This window comes from Tasmannia lanceolata, unplaced genomic scaffold (assembly GCF_043159265.1).
Source record: "Tasmannia lanceolata isolate RefF3 unplaced genomic scaffold, GAP_Taslan_0.1 ptg000006l, whole genome shotgun sequence".
Lineage (NCBI taxonomy): Eukaryota > Viridiplantae > Streptophyta > Magnoliopsida > Canellales > Winteraceae > Tasmannia > Tasmannia lanceolata.
Window position 1 is genome coordinate 34,234,108 of NW_027518683.1, and position 19,041 is coordinate 34,253,148.

Below are 19,041 nucleotides of genomic sequence, written 5' to 3' on the forward strand. Positions count from 1 at the left end.
TCCTTCCACATAATCCATAATGTATAGCTAACGCCAGATTCCACAAAAATTTTCCTCTCCTAGGCCACGATACAAAAGAAGCAACAATCATGTAGCTTAGAGATTCAATATGGAAAACCCCATAAAATTCCATCTCTCTCCAAGATATGAATCTAAATAGCTTTGGCGGCGATCCATAGTGAAGGAAAAAGGGGTCGACCAACTCCCCAGCTTCCACGCATAAGGGACAAATGATCCACAATGAGAAACCGTTGATATCTCAAATGGTTGATCGCTAAGCTGTTACCTTGGACAGCAGCCCATCCGAAAACACAAACTCGAGGTAGAGCGGGGATGCCCTTCACGCTATGGACATGCGAGATCGGAGAGCTCCAAAAAAGGTGGTGATACGAGGAGGATTTAACGGTGAATGATCCAAACGAGTTGCAGGTTCAAACCCTCTTATCCTTAAACGGAATTCAAAACTGCTAGAAATTAGGCAAACCTATCAATTTCCCTGCACCTAAAATTGATGTTTCCTTGCCCAACCTAATTTTGTCCCCTTTGTAGACCCGGAACCAGATCCCTTCAAAAACTAATTTTGTCTGAAATGTTTTCCAGATAAGAACTATAGCAACAAAGGGGGTAAGCGGTAAGGCAGGAACATCGCACACTTGAGGAAATAACCTTCTCTTTCATCATGAGATCAGCAGATGTGACCTTCCTTCCTTGAATAGTTACTTTGGAGATGCCAAATATGAGCTGGGGCCAATGGAGAGGCAACGCTGAAGATAAAATTATTTCAAAGAAATCCTTGATCGACAAGGTCAAAGGAGCAAAGGAAAGTAGAAGGAAAAAGCTTATTGGGTATTAAGGCATGCCCAACTATCTAAGACCTATTCAAGATGGAAAACAATAAGATCCTAATAGTATTTGCCTCCACACAAGGAGCAGTGTCGGCGATCAAGAGGGAAGCTAAAGGCAAGGTTTCTCTAATCTCAAGCAGGTTTCTTCCAGCAACATACAGTTACCTGCTTGGAGTGTCGAGACAGTCATAATAAGGTTGGGAGAATGCAACGAAGGGATAAAGGGGTGATCGATATTGATATAAAAGTATGAAGGAGATGAGGGTGGTTTGGGCACCATAGCGGTTGGAGTGGAAAGTGGAGTAACATTACAGTTGCATGATTGGCATGTACAGATAGCCATAATAAGGTTGGGATAACGCAACGAAAGGGTGATCGATATTGATATAAAGATATGAAGGAGATGAGGGTAGTTTGGGCACTATAATAGCTGGGGTGGAAAAAAGGAGGAAGAGGATTATCCGAAAGTTTTATCTCTGGATGTAGAGGAAACTTACAAAGTGGGATCTTGAATGAATTGGAGAAAGGAAGGTTTGGAGGCAACGATGAGCCGTTGAGCTCAGGCTGAGAAGCGATATTTGATCAATATTTTATCACCCAATAGACAGTACAATTGATGGAAAGGCATAAGGGAGGGGTCGAATGGCACAAGGTAGAAGGCGACGTGTCACCAGTAAAGGGCTTGAGTGGCGGTCAATGGTCCAGTCAGACATTGTCGGGGAGAGACACCCAGGCACTAGCGATAAAAAACAAAAGAGAAAGGTGCGCTAACAAATCCAAAGAGGTGGAAAAAAATCTTGCTGAAGGTAATGAAATACTTACCAAACTAGATTTTTAGAAAAGAGAATACCGGGAACTATGACAAGAAAATGATAAGAAAGAAACCATTCAAAAAAAAATGATAAGAAAGAAATGAGTAGAAGAAAATGTATGTTGTGCATTTTGTATGTCAGGTTCGGTGTCGAGCGTCGACCCCCTCTTTCTTTTAGCATTGTCGGAGAGAGGCTAGAAGATAGTTCGTTCTATATCTCAAAAAGAAGTGGAAGCAAGGGGACAAGCTCTTTCAAAGATGTTTCTTCCAAGGGTGGAGCAAACGTGTGCTGTCACAAAATTTTGGAGTCGGATAAGGAAGCAGGTATGATCACAGGAAAAATACAAGGAGTCTAAGTCTAAAGAATGGTGTACGGAAGATCTCAGGCAAAGCAGAAGAAGTGATAGTGATTTAGACAGATGAGTACTTAAAAGGTCGTATCATGGAGCAGATGGACAACTCGAAGAGGAAGAGGATAACCAAAGTGTCGACAGTCGCCTCCATGATTACTTCTCTAACCCAGATTCATAGAAAAGCTTCATGACGCTTGAAAACATCTATGAATTGAAGTTGCAGGGAAGGAAACAGAAATCAGGGGCAGTCGGCTCCATAATTACTTCTCTCACCCAGATTCATAGAAAAGCTTCATGACGCTTGATACCATGCTGTGAATTGAAGTTGTGGGGAAGGAAACAGAAATCAGGGGCAGTGTTTGCAGCATTACAGTCTGAGATATCGACTTAAATAAGAACGGGAACTCAAACAGAAAAAGAAGATTTGGGTTGACGTAATAAACATGGTTTCCTCGGTAACTAATAAACAACATTGCGAAGGATAATGAGGTAAAGGTAGAGGGAGCCAAAATCAATCTCCAATGATGATTATTTCAAAGAATATTAGAGATCTTTGGTCGGAGAGAGAGGAAGAGATCAAGAATTTGAGTAAAATGATGAAGACAGACTGGTTTATTCATGAGACGATGATTGAGAAGTTTTCTGATCACATCACTAAGAAAATTTGGGAGATAAAGGGAGTGAATGGATGGCAATCCTGTCAATTAGAAGCGTTGAAGAAGCTAAGGGGGTGTAGACACCCCATTTTTCCAAGATCGGACTGATGATAGTCTGCGCAATGATGATTCCAATGATTAATACGTGCTAGGAGAATTGATGCTTATCCTTGTAGTATAGTATCTCCAGCATGAGAACCAGGGAGTTTTGGCATTCCCAAGGTGATAGAACCATGATCTATTGTAGGCAGAAAGGATGGGAGAATTCCTTCACAAAACCTTTGCTTGATCCCAAATATCATCCGAACTCAACACAAAGTTTGACCCAAACAGTTTGCAGTCATAGCCCTGAGCTTATATCTGAGATCCTTGAGATCAAGCCCGAAAACTAGCAAAACAGCAGAAAGCCAGCCAGTTTCTGAGCCCAGTTGAACATTTGTTGATGTTTTCGTACATTTCTCTGTGTACGAAAATGTTTTCATACGTTTATTTATGTACGAAAATGATTTTGTATATATGAGATGTGTATGAAATTTTAGAAGTTTGGTGAAATTTATCTTGTACGAAATTTGCATCTGTATGCTCCCAAAACATACGAAATTGGTGTACGAAATTTCAATCGTACGAAAAATAGATCTGTAACCACTTTTTGAAATTTGTGCGGAAATTTTCCCTCCCATTTATGCCTATAAATAGGCCCTAGTTCTAGAGAATTAAGGGTTGGATTTTTTTTTGTTAGAGTTTGGGTGGCCTTTTCCCTCCAAACTTTTCCCACCAAATTTTCCCTCCAATTTTTTCCCCAAAAGGGAGAAACCTCGCCAAATCTCATCAGAATTAGATTGGAGAATTTTAGAAAACTAACGGAGACTAAGGTTTTAAAGCCTCTCCTTTCTTGGATTCTCTTTCGAATTATTCGAGATGATTGATTGAGGAATCGGAGCGCCGCCAAAATTCTCGTCAAAGCAACATCGTTTTCTTCGTCTTATTCTCAACGATTCTCAAATCAAAACAGGTTCTTATTTCATATTATTTGAATTTCAAGCTAAAAACAATCTAGATCTAGGGGAAAACCTAGAGAATTAGAGTTGATAACCCTAATTCTCGAGGTTTTCACCCTAAATGTATTAAATCTAAATTAGAATTTCAAGAACAAGGTTCTGGAATTCAAATTTTATTGAAATTCAAAGAGAATTTGTGAGTTATGGAAAATCCTTTCATAATTCTCAACTATCTTCAATGGAGTTCAATACAATTTGAGTTCTAATGAGATTCAGTAGGTAATTCATTAGGATTGGGTTTCGAATAACCCCTCTAACTTCACTAGAGTTTGGATCTCGGAATTTCCAGAGAATTAAGTGAGAATTCTCAAAGTACTGGAATTTCGTATGAATTTTTAACCTATTTTCGTATAAAAATATTCGTACGAAAATACAAAAATCCATCCGAAAAGTCAGTATTCCCAGGAAATTCTCAACATTCAAATTCAAAAAATGTCATACGAAATCAGCGTTCATTTTGTACGAAATTATAGAAGAACTAAAATTTCATAAAAAAAATCAGAACAATGATCAAATTGGTGAAGTCTTTAAATTCTTCTGCACGATCTGATTCTTAAGACCAGGATTTCCTTGGCAAGCGTGGTGCCTAACACCTTCCACCCGTGTAATTTAGTATGACCTAGAATCTTGGTAAAGCCAAAGCCTTATACAGACTTAACAAAGGGACCTAGGCCCTATCCTAGGTGACGAATCTACAGTCTTCATCAGATTAACTTCTGACGAAGATCTTGATTTGATTTTCAAACAGAAGGGATCTCAAATCATTTCAAAACATCAACAACGGAGACCTAAAGATCAAATCTGTAGGGGTGACCGCCCAAGGGAACGCTACAGGGCGAGGAGCTTGGTGTGTGGACAAAGAATTTAACACCATTAGATTCATAGAAGAAAAAAACACACAGCCAAAATGATGTCCAGAATGTGGAAATTCAATGCTTTCACTAACGAGAATATGGTGATCAACATCCCTATGGAAGTTAACAACCTTACATGGACAAAGAAGAGAGAAAAACCCATCCTTACCTGCTTGGATAGATTCCTCCTTAATAGTGAGTGGGAAGCTAATTTCAACAACCTATACCAAATGGTGCTACCTTGGCCCACGTCCGACCATGCACCAATTTTACTCACTCAAGCCAAGCCACATCACAAGGGTGTCCCATTCAAACGTGAGAGTGCCTCGCTCAAATACCAGAGCTTCAAGTGATCCAAATCTACTTAATAGTTTGCACCATATCTCCCTAGCTAGCTGCCAAAGCATAAGTGATCCATAGATCCCCCCTGCCTTTAAAAATAATACAGATCAATGACGAGCATCTAACTCTTACGCAAAAAAACAACAATCTGAATCCTTTCAAGGATAGCCACCCAACCAAAGGTGCACACTCTAGGTGGAGCCTGGAATGACCACAATCTAGCTACCTTGGAAGACACAGCGCTTCACAGTAGTTGGTGAAAGAAAGACTTGACGAAAAAGCCTCTTGATGAATTCCAGATCCAAACCCTTTGTCCTCCCCACACTGCTTGATGTAGCCCTCTTCAAGCATCTCCAAGTGTTGTCATTCCAGTCCTCTTCAAGCATCTTTGCACTTGTCAACACTTAAAGCATCAATGTGTCATTTCATATTGTAAGTCCTCCATTAAGGCAATAGAAAACTTAAAGCATCAGAAGTGCCCTCCAATCCAACATTTGGAAGCTAAGACATACATGTGAATCGCTTCTCGTTGGTGTGTAAGATGGGGTTTAGTGGTCCTTACTTGGAATTTAAAAAGAATTACACTATCCAATAGACATCTCCATTATTTTCATCTGAAATTACACATCGGAGATTCAGATGAGAAGAAATTAATATTTCTAAATTTGCTTTATAGAAAATCAGGCTTAGATAGCATTAAGCCATTAACAGCTTCATTTGCTTTCCTCCTAATGTAGAAAGTTTTCCATTTCACTGACTTGAATAGAAGGAATCTAATATGACAGAGCGATGTGGGATCTCCAAGGAAAAGAGATTCTACCATTGATGATCAGAATTGCAAGAAGTGAATCTGATTCAATCCGTACATGCTTTGCACAACAAGGCAGCAGAGATCAAGACGAATGATTTGCAGCTCCATAATATAGATATCATATCATCTTTTGGAAAATGATTTGAAAATGGTTTTTAAATAGCTGAACTGAGAGTCTGAAAATGATTCGCCAGGATTTTCTTAGGGCGAGTTCTTTAACCATTTTCCAGATTTTCGTTCTAAAAAATATAATTAATTTATATTTTTTAGAGTGCTTCTAAGATCGTACGATAGCGCCCAATTCCCTGGAGCGAGAAACTTTCGCTCTAGAAAATAATGCCTAAAAATTAAGAAGAATCCTTAGAAGAGTTATTGAAATCGCTAGAGAACACAATTCTCATTTTTTAGGCTAAAAACGAAAAAAAAACACTGAAAAAAGGTTAAAGAACGCACCCTTAATTATCACAAAAATTCATCCCAAAAAGCTTCATCAAAACGTCTCCACAAAGAAAATATGGTAAAAGAAGAAGCCATCAATGAATTGTGCCAGAAACCCTTGTTCAAATGGAGTCATGATTTGTTCTTATGACCATGGTTTTAAATTTCAGCCGAAATCCAAAATTTTATACCAAAATTTTAACAATTTTGGCCAAAATTATAAGATTTACACTGAAATTTCCACCGAAATCCGAAATTTCAGGTGGAAAGTTCGGTTTCAGCTGAGGCAAAACCAAACAGAAACCGAAATTTCAAACCTTGATTATGACTTGGGTGATGAATGATTGTCGAAGAAGGTCGCATAGTGGAGATCCCCATCGCAAGGACCTTCCCCTTGAAGGATGGACAGAGAGGGCTACAGTCAAGGGACGCCTACAGAGCTCCTTTCAGAGAGGAGGATTTAATCATGGGGTGATGAGAGATCCACAATAGTAGAGAAGGGAGGAGATTCACGAAAGCCGTCAAGGAAAGGAAGCATTGAAAAGTGGTTAATTTGTTGAGGCCTTTCACCATACAACATGCAAAGCACTTTTGAGTTTAGAAGAATGAGGAATCTTTTGGCTAAGTTACATCTGCCTTAAAAGCTTAGTAAAATGGTAGGATTAAATCAAGCCTGGATTGGTGTTTTCAATCCAGACCTTTCTCAGCCGCGTACTCGCCAGGACCTATTAGCTATGCAGGAGGCTCTTGAGCGCTCCATGACCACTCAGTTTGACTCCCTCCGTACTCATGTGGACACTCAATTCACTTGACTTCGCGAGATCTTTTCGGCACGTCAGGGTGGTCCGTATCATGGCAGTTCATCTCATCCTCCTCCTTCAGAGGACTAGACAGGCTCTGATAGCTCCAGCCTACTTCAGTTTATGCTTCTTTTGAGCTTGTCTCTATGTTATGGTTTGATGGCTTGTATGACTTTTTGTCTATCATATGTAGGATCTATATGGGTGCTTATAGCTAGTTTATCTTATTTCTATGTACCAGTCAGTGTGTGTGCTCTATGTTGGGAAGTGTATGGCCAAGCACTTTCCTTGCTTTTGCTCTTATGTATGTTGGCTTATCCTTTTAAGCTTGTATGACATTTCATTCTCTTTATGGATGGCATTTCTTTTTGGCTTGCCCATTGCTCTTGCATGCAGTATATGATATTATTCTCCATAGGCTTGATCTCTTTACAGTTCACCTTTTTGTGATGCCAAAAGGGGGAGAATATTTGAGCTCCCATATTATACTTAAATAATTGAGGGGGAGCAAAGCTCAATTTCTCTTATTCGTCTCTCATAAACATTAATGCTTAAATTGTCATTTAAATAATTCTTTTAGGGGGAGCATTAATTGGTTTAATCATCCCATAAGGGGGAGCTCCTACCCTAAAACAAATTGTGTTTGTCATCATAAAAAATGGGGAGATTGTTAGACTAAGGGTTCAACAAGTACTCCTAAAATTTGTTTTGATGATTAACAAACTTAATTTATAATATAATGCTTGTTTATACTAATGCTTCTTGATGTTTAAGTGATCATGTTTCAAGCACAAGCATTCTCAGGAATGTACCTCAAAGGGTTAATCATTTAGTAATCAAAGCAATTCAAAGATATGAAGTGAGCAATGGCAAAGCAAATTCAAGGCAAGATCAATATTCCCCAAAATGCAAAGTCAAATCGCAAGGATAAAGTAAACTCAAGGAAGGTGATCGCTCCAAGCGCCAAAGCTATGCACACGTGGATCAAACAAGTTGATCGAAGCCAAGACAAAGCCTCGTTGAAGTGCCAACAAAGTCAAGATCAAAAGTATAATTAGAATGTGTATTGTTTCATAATGTATATTTCATTTTCATGGCACAAAAAGAGGACTAAAACCAAACTAAAATTGACCATACATAGGGGTGCAACTCGGGCGGGTCGGGTTCGGGTTGTGAGGCCAACCCAAACCCAACCCGAGCAACCATTTACTCAACCCGAACCCGACCCGAGTTCCAACCTGACGAGGTTCAACCCGACCCGACCCGAGCAACCCTTTTTGCCAACCTGAACCCGACCCAACCCGAGTTCAACCCGACGCAACCCAAGATTTTAAGCTTAAAAACTAAAAAAATTATTAAAAATTTCGGGTTGAACTCAGGCCGGGTTGCCCAAGCCCTCAACCCGAACCCGACTTGAACTCAACCCAACCAGAGTTTTTTCCAGGTTGAACCCGTCGGGTTCAGGTTGAGCCCGCCCGAGTTCCACCCCTAACCATACATGCATGTGAATAACCATGGTGGTGTTTATCCATTATTGAACCCACATGCAAGGTTTTAAATTTCGGTTTCGGTACCGATTTCGGACCCCACCGAAATCCGAAATTTCGGCGAAATACGAAATTTCGGTTCGGTACCGATTTCGGACCCCACCGAAATCCGAAATTTCGGTCCGAAATCCGAAATTTCGGTCCGAAATTTGGTAAAATTTAGGAAAAATCATTTAAATGACGCTGAAATTTTGAACCGAAATTCCGAAATTTCGGACTGAAATTTGGTAAAATATAGGGAAAATTCCGGAAAATTCCCTTTTTTTTTAAAAAAAAATTGAAAAAAATTACATTCAGGACCGGTTAAATGAGAGTATGCCACAGTGCGGGTTGGCTACTAGCATTCTAAAACAGTAGCCATTAATGCAGTAGTGGGGCTACTAGCATTTTACTTGGGACAACCCTTGCTAGTGTAAAACAGTAGCCACTAATGCACTAGTGGGGGCTGTCCCAAGTAAAAAAGGGGAGACAATATCACTTCACTTTCTTTGCACCCTCTCTTTAATTACACAAATTCAGCTTGTCCTTTCTTTTATAATTAGTATATGATATGCTTTTTGGGTACCCTAATCACCCTTGACAGCTGCTTAAATTATAAAGGACAAGATAAGTTATTGCATTTATAAATAAATGCACTGCTAATGTCACCAACTTACTTTTTGTTGTGTTTACGAGAAAAAGCCAACAGTGAAATACATCATTGCTGTGACATGTGGCAGGAAGAAGATTTCCTATGATTCTTATAGAGTGTCACTTTCACCTTTTGCTCTCTACTTGCAAAAAATAAAGACAACCCTCGAAACTATCACTGCCACATGTATAAAGATACACCAAAGATGGTTTCCCAATTAATTATCTGTCAGTCACTTCCAAAAAAACAAGGTAAGTGATATATGCAGCCCTTGTTTTACTTGGAATAGCCCCCTCTAGTGTATTTATGGCTACTCGTATACACTATATGGAGCTGTCCCAGGTAAAAACAGGGGCACATATATTCCAATTTTCAGGGCAATTTCGTGCTATCACTCATGTCTTGAATCATAAAGTGAATTCTAAACATAAAGTAAAGAATATGGGCTATTTGCAGAATTTGCTGGGATGGCGTTGTGGAAGGCGAATTTTGCATATGCCCGCCCTACAACTTCCTTTGCATTCCCCACATGTTTTTAATACTTCTCTGTTTTCCTTTTCTATATAGAGCCGGGTCCATGCTTGCTGGATCCCTTAAGCTAACCCCACATGTCAAGGTCGTCTGCTTCGGCCTTTCTCCCTTTGAACTACCGCCACCCCCCTCATGTATGGATGGGCCAAATTTCGGCCTGGTAGAGGCAAGATGGCTCATTTGCCTCCTCTCGTCCTCATCATTCCTGGACTCTCTCAATGCACGCTTATACTGCATCTTTTGTATGTCTGTCTCTATATCAGATGGGTATGCAATATCGTCGTCGTCGCTGTCATTTCCACCATAGTCTCCCGCCACAGCATCAATGAACTCTGCTCTTCTCTTCTCTCTGTTTTGTTTATCCATTTTGGACTCCTGTACGGACTTTGAAATGATCTCCTTGGCCTCTCTAGGGCAAGATAGGCATGCTGTCACATCTCCCCCTTTACCTATCAAGTGATGTTTCAATCTTGTGATACCTCTACCGCCTATTTTCTTCCCACAAAAATTGCATATAACCTTTTGTGTGCTGCCGCCATCAAGCCGCCCATATTGCCAACCAATGTCTGCAACTTCATCCTCATCTCGACCATGACGTGGCATGGTGAATTAGTTACAGGCTTACAGCTTGAAAAAATCTGCCAAAGAGTATGTTGTTTAGAATGTTCCTACTTTTTTACACATGAAAGATGCTAACTTGATATTATCGTTTTAAATTATAAAAAAAACTAACTTTGACAGCACTTTACATACTAAAATACAAGATGGGTTAGTGAAATTATCAACATATGGTTGTGGGATATGTTAACAGCATAACCATGCTTTGATATTTGCACAAACTCATCTGTCCTTTTATCATTAATTGGACAACATTTTGGCTGTGACCCATGTAATGAACGGTTTGGATCACCATACCGTACTTTTAAGTTTTAATTAAGTGAGGAGTCCCCTCATCAAAATACAGTAGTGCTGATAACATTTCCCAAACAAAAATGGGTTTTCATTTCCTGGTCCTCTTTTTTACTTGGCACAGCCTCCTCTAGTGTAAAAGATAAGTGAAAAATACACGCCAACAGTGGTGCTAATGTGTACCGCAGGGGGGGTGAACATATCATTTCCTGCAAAATATTTATTTTGATTTTTTTTCCCGTAATTGTCATATGTTAGAACAGCCTTTAGGTATTTTTTTCATAATTTTCCTACTTTCCTTCCTTTTTTTCGTAATTTTCCATTTAAAACTTACTACTTCTGTCAAATCTTTGCAAAAATCGGTAATGATTACTATTTCTTTTCATATTATTTTTTTGCTAGCCACCTTTGCACAAATCTACTTCTGCCAAATCTTTGCACAAAAGGATGTGCTACAAGCGGAAAAGTGGCCTAGAGAAGGTGGCTAGCAAATTCCTAAACAAAAACAAGATCTTAAAAAAATAAGGGGTTACAGAAAGCCTCCGATCTACAGGGGTTAGGGAAACCCTCTAACATTCAGATCGGAGGGTCAGGATCAACCAATGGAAATGATTTTTGGGACGCAACCTATTTTGGCTGTGACCCATGTAATGAACGGTTTGGATCACCATACCGTACTTTTAAGTTTTAATTAAGTGAGGAGTCCCCTCATCAAAATACAGTAGTGCTGATAACATTTCCCAAACAAAAATGGGTTTTCATTTCCTGGTCCTCTTTTTTACTTGGCACAACCCCCTCTAGTGTAAAAGATAAGTGAAAAATACACGTTAGGGTCCTCTTTTTTACTTGGCCCAGCCCCCTCTAGTGTAAAATATAAGTGATAAATACAGGTTAGGGGACTGTCCCATGTAAAAATGAGGCCACTTTATAAATTTTAACTTCTCATCAAAAGTCAATACAGAGAATCTGTCTTCCTTTTTTTTAACTTGCAATGGTTTGAAACAAGAGAGAAGAAAAAAAACCCTAAAAACTTACCTTTCTTGAAAGTTGAAATCGGAAGAGGAGAGGAAGCAAGCGGCTACAAATTGAAGAAATTTTGCATGATGGAAAAGAAGATGACAACCTTGTTTCTTATAGGGAAGATTATTCCTGTAAGATTCCATTCAATCTCATTTTTTGAGCTTTTTTTGGCTTTGCACATGGGCTTCAGACCCCTTTTTCTGCCTTTCTCAGAGAAACCATGTGGGTGCACTGCACGGAATTTGCAGGAAATTTCCCCAAATTTCGATGCAATTCCAATTTCCCACCAAAATTTCGGAAATTTCGGCAATTTTGGTAATTTCGGCCGAAATTTCGGCAACATAAAGTATTTTTCCGATTCAATGTTCTTTCGGTTTCGGTGTCCACCGAAACCGAAACAAAACCGAAACATTTCGGCCGAAATTTCGGATTTCGGCCGAAATTTAACACCATGCCCACATGGCATCACAAATTAACTAAGAAAACCAAGTTCCGGAGGCCAAATACATAGCAGCAACAAACTGGATAATATGTTGCTTCAGGTGCCTCCATAGTTAGCAAAACGCCGTATTATAAGGCGTTTTCTTGAACAACTCGCGTTTTACAATTTAGCCGAATAATTCGACATTCAAAACGCCCTTCCCGTTTTAAACGGAGATATTCCAGCTCAAACGAATTAAACGAGTATTATACGCGCTAAACGCGTTTTTTTCAATTTTCTTTACAAAATTACCACTTTCCCTTTTAAAAATTACAGAAAAACCAAAAGCCCTAAATCGTGTAAGTTTTCTTCTTTTCTCCCGTGAAACCCTTTTCCTCTTTTTGCCGTCCCCATCCCCATCCCCATCCCCATCCCCATCCCAAACCTGAGTCCCTGACTATCTGGTAAGGTCTCTCTCTCTCTCTCTCTCTCTCTCTCTCTCTCTCTCTCTCTCACACACACACACACACACACAAATGGCTCTCAAAACTTATCTTACCTTTCAATCTTGGAAACTTCTTTTGTGTTTTCCTACAAAAGTGAAATGTAGATCTTCAGGGGCTTTCATGGCTTCTAATCTTAACTCCAATTCTATGTGGGTTACTCTTAATCCATTTTAAGTAGGAGTGTAGATTTTTCCAATTTGATAGAAGATAGATAGTCGGTTTTGGCTTTTTTAGGTACTATTTATTGATGTGCCTTATTGTTTTTCCTCTATAATTAATATATAGGTATAAGATGTTGTCTTTTTAGTAGAAATATATTTAAATATTGAATTTCAAAAACAAATAAATAAATAATTAAAATGCCATATTAAGAATGTTTCTTGGCGAAGCCATATGCATGAGTTGATGAAGCCTCACATTGATGCGGCAATGCGTTTTCTTCGCTATTAAATATCGTGCACTTGTTCTGATTATAATCTTAGTTTTTTTTGTGTTATATTTATATATAAAAGATATACGAAGTCACGAACAAACGCGATTTTTTGAATCCGTTTTTTTTAAATCGAAACGTATTAAACTCGTTTTTTCCATTCAACGTATTTTTGGCGTTTGCGTTTATTTGACTGCGTTTTCTTGATCAGAAACGTATTAAACCCGAATTTTTCCCGTCCCGTTTTTTTGTCGTATGCCGTTTTGCTAACTATGGGTGCCTCCACGGAACTCCATGAGTTTTCACGGAGCTCCGTGCAGCAACCTGTTGGCAAAATAAAAAAGGGCCCAACGGCTACTACGGAGCTCCGTGGTATGCCTCCGTACTAGCCGTTAGAGACTCCCAAACGGTCATATTTAAGTCTCCTCGATATAAATGATGATCTAGAGCTCATTTAAGTCTTCTACCACATTGCCTAACCATCTTGGATCACTGAACACATACCTTAGCATTATTAAAAATCCTAAATCACTCTCACATCCTAAACCTTGAAATACATTTGTGAAACTCTAGGATTGATTTGTACTTTTCTTTTTAATTGAGTGAGTGTTCTCTACATGTGTAATCAGCCTACTAAGAGACAAGTGAGCTACATCCTTCATCTTCTCATTGTACTTGGCAACAAAGGGCACATTAGTTAAGATCCTTCGAGCTTTGAAGCTCGTATTGTACTTGGCGGAAGGAACGTCGTATTTAAGTTCCTTGGAAGAAGATTCTGGTGGAATCCTCAAGTGATCAACTTGAAAAGAGTGGAGTAGGTCTTGGGTTTAAGACCGAACCACTATAAAAATCTTGTGTGAAGCCTCGTCTCTTCTCTTCCTCTCTTGTGGTAAGTGGTTAAACTCTTGTCTTTGAATCTTATTCTTAATTTTCTAATCAAACTAAAACTAGTGCAAGCAAAGTTTAAAAACCTTAAAATTTCAAAAGACACCCAATTCACCCCCGTCTTGGGTTGCTAAGTGGAATTTCAGTTTTGATATTGGATGCGTATTCTACTTTGTTATATGTGTGATTTTGAAAATAGGATCACAGTGTGATGCCGCAATCCTTATGAAGTGATTTTACAAGATCAAAAAAAAACTTAGGCAGACAAAATATGAAAGCAGCAGGCTAATGACCTAAATCTGGGATTTGGCCAACACAAGAGCAGCCAATCCAACACGACATCATGATGTTACACCTTCTAGCACTAGCATGAATATAAATAGAAGAAATAAATAAATAATTTGGACAACCAAGTGAATTGCAAAATGCACACTTTCAGCAATCATGAGGCTTAAGGGGCAGCACAACTAACCCGGTGACGAACTGCAGGCAACAGAACAGGGAATTGTTGGAGATGTGCATTCCATGACACCATTGATTTTCGGACTTCTGTTGAACAAAGTCGCACTGCTTGTATTCTGAACACTTTTTATGCTGTTAGTGCATTGGACTAATGCACTCTTGCTCATATTCTCTTCAGAGCCTTCAACCTTCTCTTTTTCATACTTTGCCAGCCCTTGGCCCCATCCTAGGCGTTGTTTCTTCTGAGGACATGTATCCTCAAATTGTGCATCAGTTGTTAAACCCCTCACTGGATCTCCAGAAGGGGACCGAGCTGGGGTCAATTTTCTAGGCATTAACTCAACCCTTATATCATCAGAATCAGCTCTGATACTCTTGGAGCTAGTTGAATAGCTGAAACCAGAGGTGCGAGAAGGCAAGCTACCAGAACGTGTCCACTTCAGAGACTTCCACGCAATTGAACCCAACAAGTGGTCTTTACCGTATATGAGGCCTGTGCCCAAGCCATCCACACTACCCATCTTATCATGCTGATCTTTCAAGTGAAGTTGATCACATGATGAGTTTTCAATGTCAGAACTAGGATGAGAATTATGCGTTAGCAGATCATCAACTGACCTCTGAAAGCTTACATCATGCTGCCTGCGGGATGAGGTAAGGGCATCACCAGCTTCCCAAGAATGATGATGTTGATGCTGATACCCTTTCCAATCCTTCTGGCTACTGAAAGATCCCTTGGTTTCCCTAGAATTCCTTCCATATCTTCCTTCGGTGTGAGACGCACCCGAGTCTTCCGGAAATCCCTGATAATTTCCCGGCTTAGCAGGACCTTCAGCAGAAAAATATTTTAACAGAAAAAAAAATCACCACAAATCAAGACAACAAAAAATTGCATACCTTACCCAAGAACAACAAACCAATATATTGAAGAAAAAAAAATACAATAACTGCAATACATATCAGAAAGGAAAAGCATGCAAGCTGGAAGAAAAACCCAAATCTATATGCAGAAAAAAAGGCATCTCTCACTTAAAATCCATACCCAAGAAACAGAAAAATCCCTAGTTTTCGCTTGCGTCAGCATTATAGGGTAAAATATGAAAAACATATCCCAAAATCACAGGGCAACATCTACCAAAACTGCGAAAAAAGCAAATCCCACTCAAAATCCACTACCAAGAAACAGGAAAAAAAACCCTAGTTTTCGCTTGCGTCAGCATTATAGGGTAAAATATGAAAAGCCTATCACAAAATCAACGCGCACTGTCCAATAAAAATTGGAAAAAGGAATATCTCACTCAACAGAAGAAAAAAAAACTAGTTTTTACTTGTCTAAGCATTATACAGCATTATACTTGTTGAAGTTTTTACTGGTCTACCAAAACTTCGAAAAAGGCAAATCCCACTCAAAATCCACTACCAAGAAACATTAAAAAAAAAACCCGATTTTTCACTTGCCTCAACATTAGAGCGTAAAATATGAAAAGCCTATCCCAAAATAAAAGGGCAGTGGCTACCAAAACTTGGGAAAAGGCATATCTCGCTCAAAATCCACTACTAAGAAACAGAAAAAAACTTCGTTTTTGCTTGCCTCAGCATTACAGCGGAAAAGATGAAAAACCTATCCCAAAATCACAGGGCAGCGTTAAGAAAGAAAGAAATACCAAAATGGAAAAAAAGGCGGAAAAAAGGCATATCGCTCTCAAAATTTACTCCCAAGAAACAGGAAGAAAAACCCTAGCTTTCACTTGCCTACCTCGCCCAAAATTTACTCCCAAGAAACAGAAAAAACCCTAACATGCACTTGCCTCGACGTTATAGCGGAAAAGATGAAAACCCTATCCCAAAATCACAAGGCACTGACGAAGAAGAAAGAAATACCAAAGCTTGCAAGCTGGAAGAAAACCTCGAATCTATACGCAGGAAAAAAAGGAATATCTCTCTCAAAATCCACCCCAAAGAAAAAGAAAAAATTGTAGTTTTCGCTTGCCTAAGCATTATAGGGTAAAATATGAAAAGCCTATCACAAAATCAGAGGGCAGCTTCTACCAAAACTTGGGAAAAGGCATATCCTGCTCAAAATCCACTACCAAGAAACAGAAAAAAAAAAAAACCCTAGTTTTCATTTCCTCAGCATTATAGCGGAAAAGATGAAAAACCTATCCCAAAATCACAGGGCAGTGTTAAGGAAGAAAGAAATACCAAAACATGGAAAAAGGCAGAAAAAAGGCAAACCTCTCTCCAAATCCACTCCCAAGAAACAGAAAAAAAAAAACCCTAGCTTTCACTTGCCTATCTTGCCCAAAATTCACTCCCAGCAAACAGAAAAAACCCTAACCTTCGCTTGCCTCAGTATTATAGAGGAAAATATAAAAACCCTATCTCAAAATAACAGGGCACCGTCGAGGAAGAAAGAAATACAAAACATAGAAGACCAAGAGAGAGGCATTATAAGAGATTACCTGAAGGCCTGCGAAGATCGTCGGAGCCTCCGCGAACAAAACAGCGAGATCCATTGTAACCGTCCCTCCATCTAGAAAAAGGAACTAGGGCATCAGACCTCTCGTGCTTCTTCTCCTTGAAGAAATCTTTCCGATCCAAAGGCAAGGGTTTTGAAGGCATGAAAAACCAGTTAAGTGCATTGATATAACAATACAAGGAGGAACACGATCGCTTCTCACAGAATCTAGGGTTTCAGAACACCAAAATCCCAAGAGGATAAGCGGACATTAACGAGTTGTTTCTATAGAGAACCATATCCAAAGGCCTAAGAATCAAACGAAAAAGATAAGAAGAATAAGAAAAAGGAGAAGGGTGGGGCGACGAAAGGTTCTGACCTCAGAGAGAAGAGAAGGATTTTTGTGCCCTAGTGATGGGGCAGGAGAAACTGCAAACGAGCAAACGCATATATCTAAGCCGATCGTCTCTTTCTCTAGTAATAAAGGACAACACATGCGGGTTTCAACTTTCAACTAGGAGTGAGGAAAGTCGAATCTCGCTCTCCGCCATGGCGCCATAAACCGGAATTCTCCTCTCTTGAGTCTTCCTTTTTATTTCAGTTTCTTTTCTCTAGGAAAATGGTATATCCGCCCCTTTTGATCACGAGGAACACCCATGTCAGTGTATTAATAACTAAAGAGGGGCTTTTGTACTTATGTCAGAAGAAGAATTCAATGCCCCTAATTGGCACAAACTCGGACGGTGGGTGTTCCCGATGATCAAAAGGGGCGGATATATCACTTCCCTTTCTTTATGACCTTTAGCTTTTGGCTCTTTTTGGATTCCAAGAAAAACATTTTTTATGGAAAAAATTTTCATGGGAATTTTTTTTGTTACGATGATTTTTTTAATGGTAGAATTGATTACTAAAATAGTTTCTTACAATGATTTACAAGGAAATTATAATAGTATGGTTAATTTAGAACGTTATCAGTAGGGTTGCAACTTGGGTCGGGTAAACCCGCATCGACCCGACCCGAACCGAAAATAACATGGGTCGGGTTTAGAAATCATGGGTCTTGAGTAGGGTCGAGTTTTAAATTGGAAAACCCGAATCAATCTTGGGTAGGGCCGGGTTTAAAGAAAAAAAACCCGAAACCCGACCCGACTCATATGAGTGCACTGTGACTTTCTTAAATATCTCTTGAATAACATAGAAAATTATTTTCCATTATATTGATAAAATTGTTTTGATTGAGGTGATCATATCTGTTATGTGAAAATATAGTGTCCTTCTTAAAGTTATACACTTGTTGACATAAATTTAGAATTTTTTGGTGTGAAGATTTGTGTTTTTTTTTCTACAATCTTTAAAATTAGTCATTATCCTACACTAAAAAATGAAAACCCGATCCGACCCGACCCGACTCAACCCGAGAAACTATCTTGGGTAGGGTCGGGTTTAGGAATCTCGGGAAAACCTGTAGAAAATTAGACCCAACCTGCCCGACCCAAGTTGCACCCCTAGTTATTAGGTCCCTCAAAATAAAAATTGAATAATGTTGGGTCAAGTTTTTTATTTTTTTGTGTAAAAAAAGTAAGATAATTTATAAATATCTTTCCTTCCCAAATTTTTCAAGAGATGGTGGATGTTCTTCTCTTCGTAATGCTCATTGCATCGGGACTTCAGGCTGCAAAATCCCAACAAACCATGAAGAGGAACATCTCCACAAATTTGAAAACAAAATGGAGGCATGTGATTCTCCTCCTCTGCTCTTTTTCTAAGAGACCTGGCCAAAGAGCATAGATATGGAATTTCGGGAGATTTGAAGAGAGATCAAGTGGAATTCCATATCTTTGTCAGGAGAAAGGGAATTCAAGCTCATAACTTCCACATTTTTTCTTGTTGTCGAAATATACAAGAGTTATGAAGAGAATTCTATAAAATCTTAAGAAATAACTTGTTAAAGAAAATTCTATCAATCGAACTATGACCATTTCCAGAAAAATGAAGAACAACACGTAGGGTGTGTTTGGATCGTGGGATTTGAAAATCATAATTGGTATCATGTGCCATCCCCATCATTTCAGGCGTTTGGCTTGCATAGCCATCGGAATAGGGACTCGGGCAGAATTTAAGGTGGAATATAGGGTAGATTACAAAACCTACCGAGGAGGTGGTATTCTTAATTCCTGACTCCCTCTCTCTCTCATAATATCTTTCACAAAAAAAATCTCTCTTATCTATCGTTCGCCATTTCACCAAATCTCTCTCTCTCTCTCTCTCTCTCT

At 39.2% G+C, this 19,041-nt stretch overlaps 1 protein-coding gene across 4 annotated transcripts in view; it reads right to left on the reverse strand.

Moving 5' to 3' along the window:
- The window catches only part of LOC143880249 (uncharacterized), a 57,375-nt gene extending 39,937 nt beyond the window's left edge, over nt 1-17,438 (reverse strand). Inside the window, exons 1-3 of one of the 4 annotated variants that reach the window (XM_077383086.1) lie at nt 17,148-17,436; nt 16,773-16,843; nt 14,321-15,113 (exon numbers count right to left, since the gene is read on the reverse strand). In XM_077383086.1, coding sequence (XP_077239201.1) covers nt 14,321-15,113; nt 16,773-16,826 — 847 coding nt within the window. In that variant the 5' untranslated portion in view covers nt 16,827-16,843; nt 17,148-17,436. Of the gene's footprint in view, nt 1-14,320; nt 15,140-16,772 lie in introns of all 4 variants that reach the window. The other 3 variants (XM_077383083.1, XM_077383082.1, XM_077383084.1) reach the window with 3 other exon arrangements.
- Between the last annotated feature and the right edge of the window lie 1,603 nt (nt 17,439-19,041).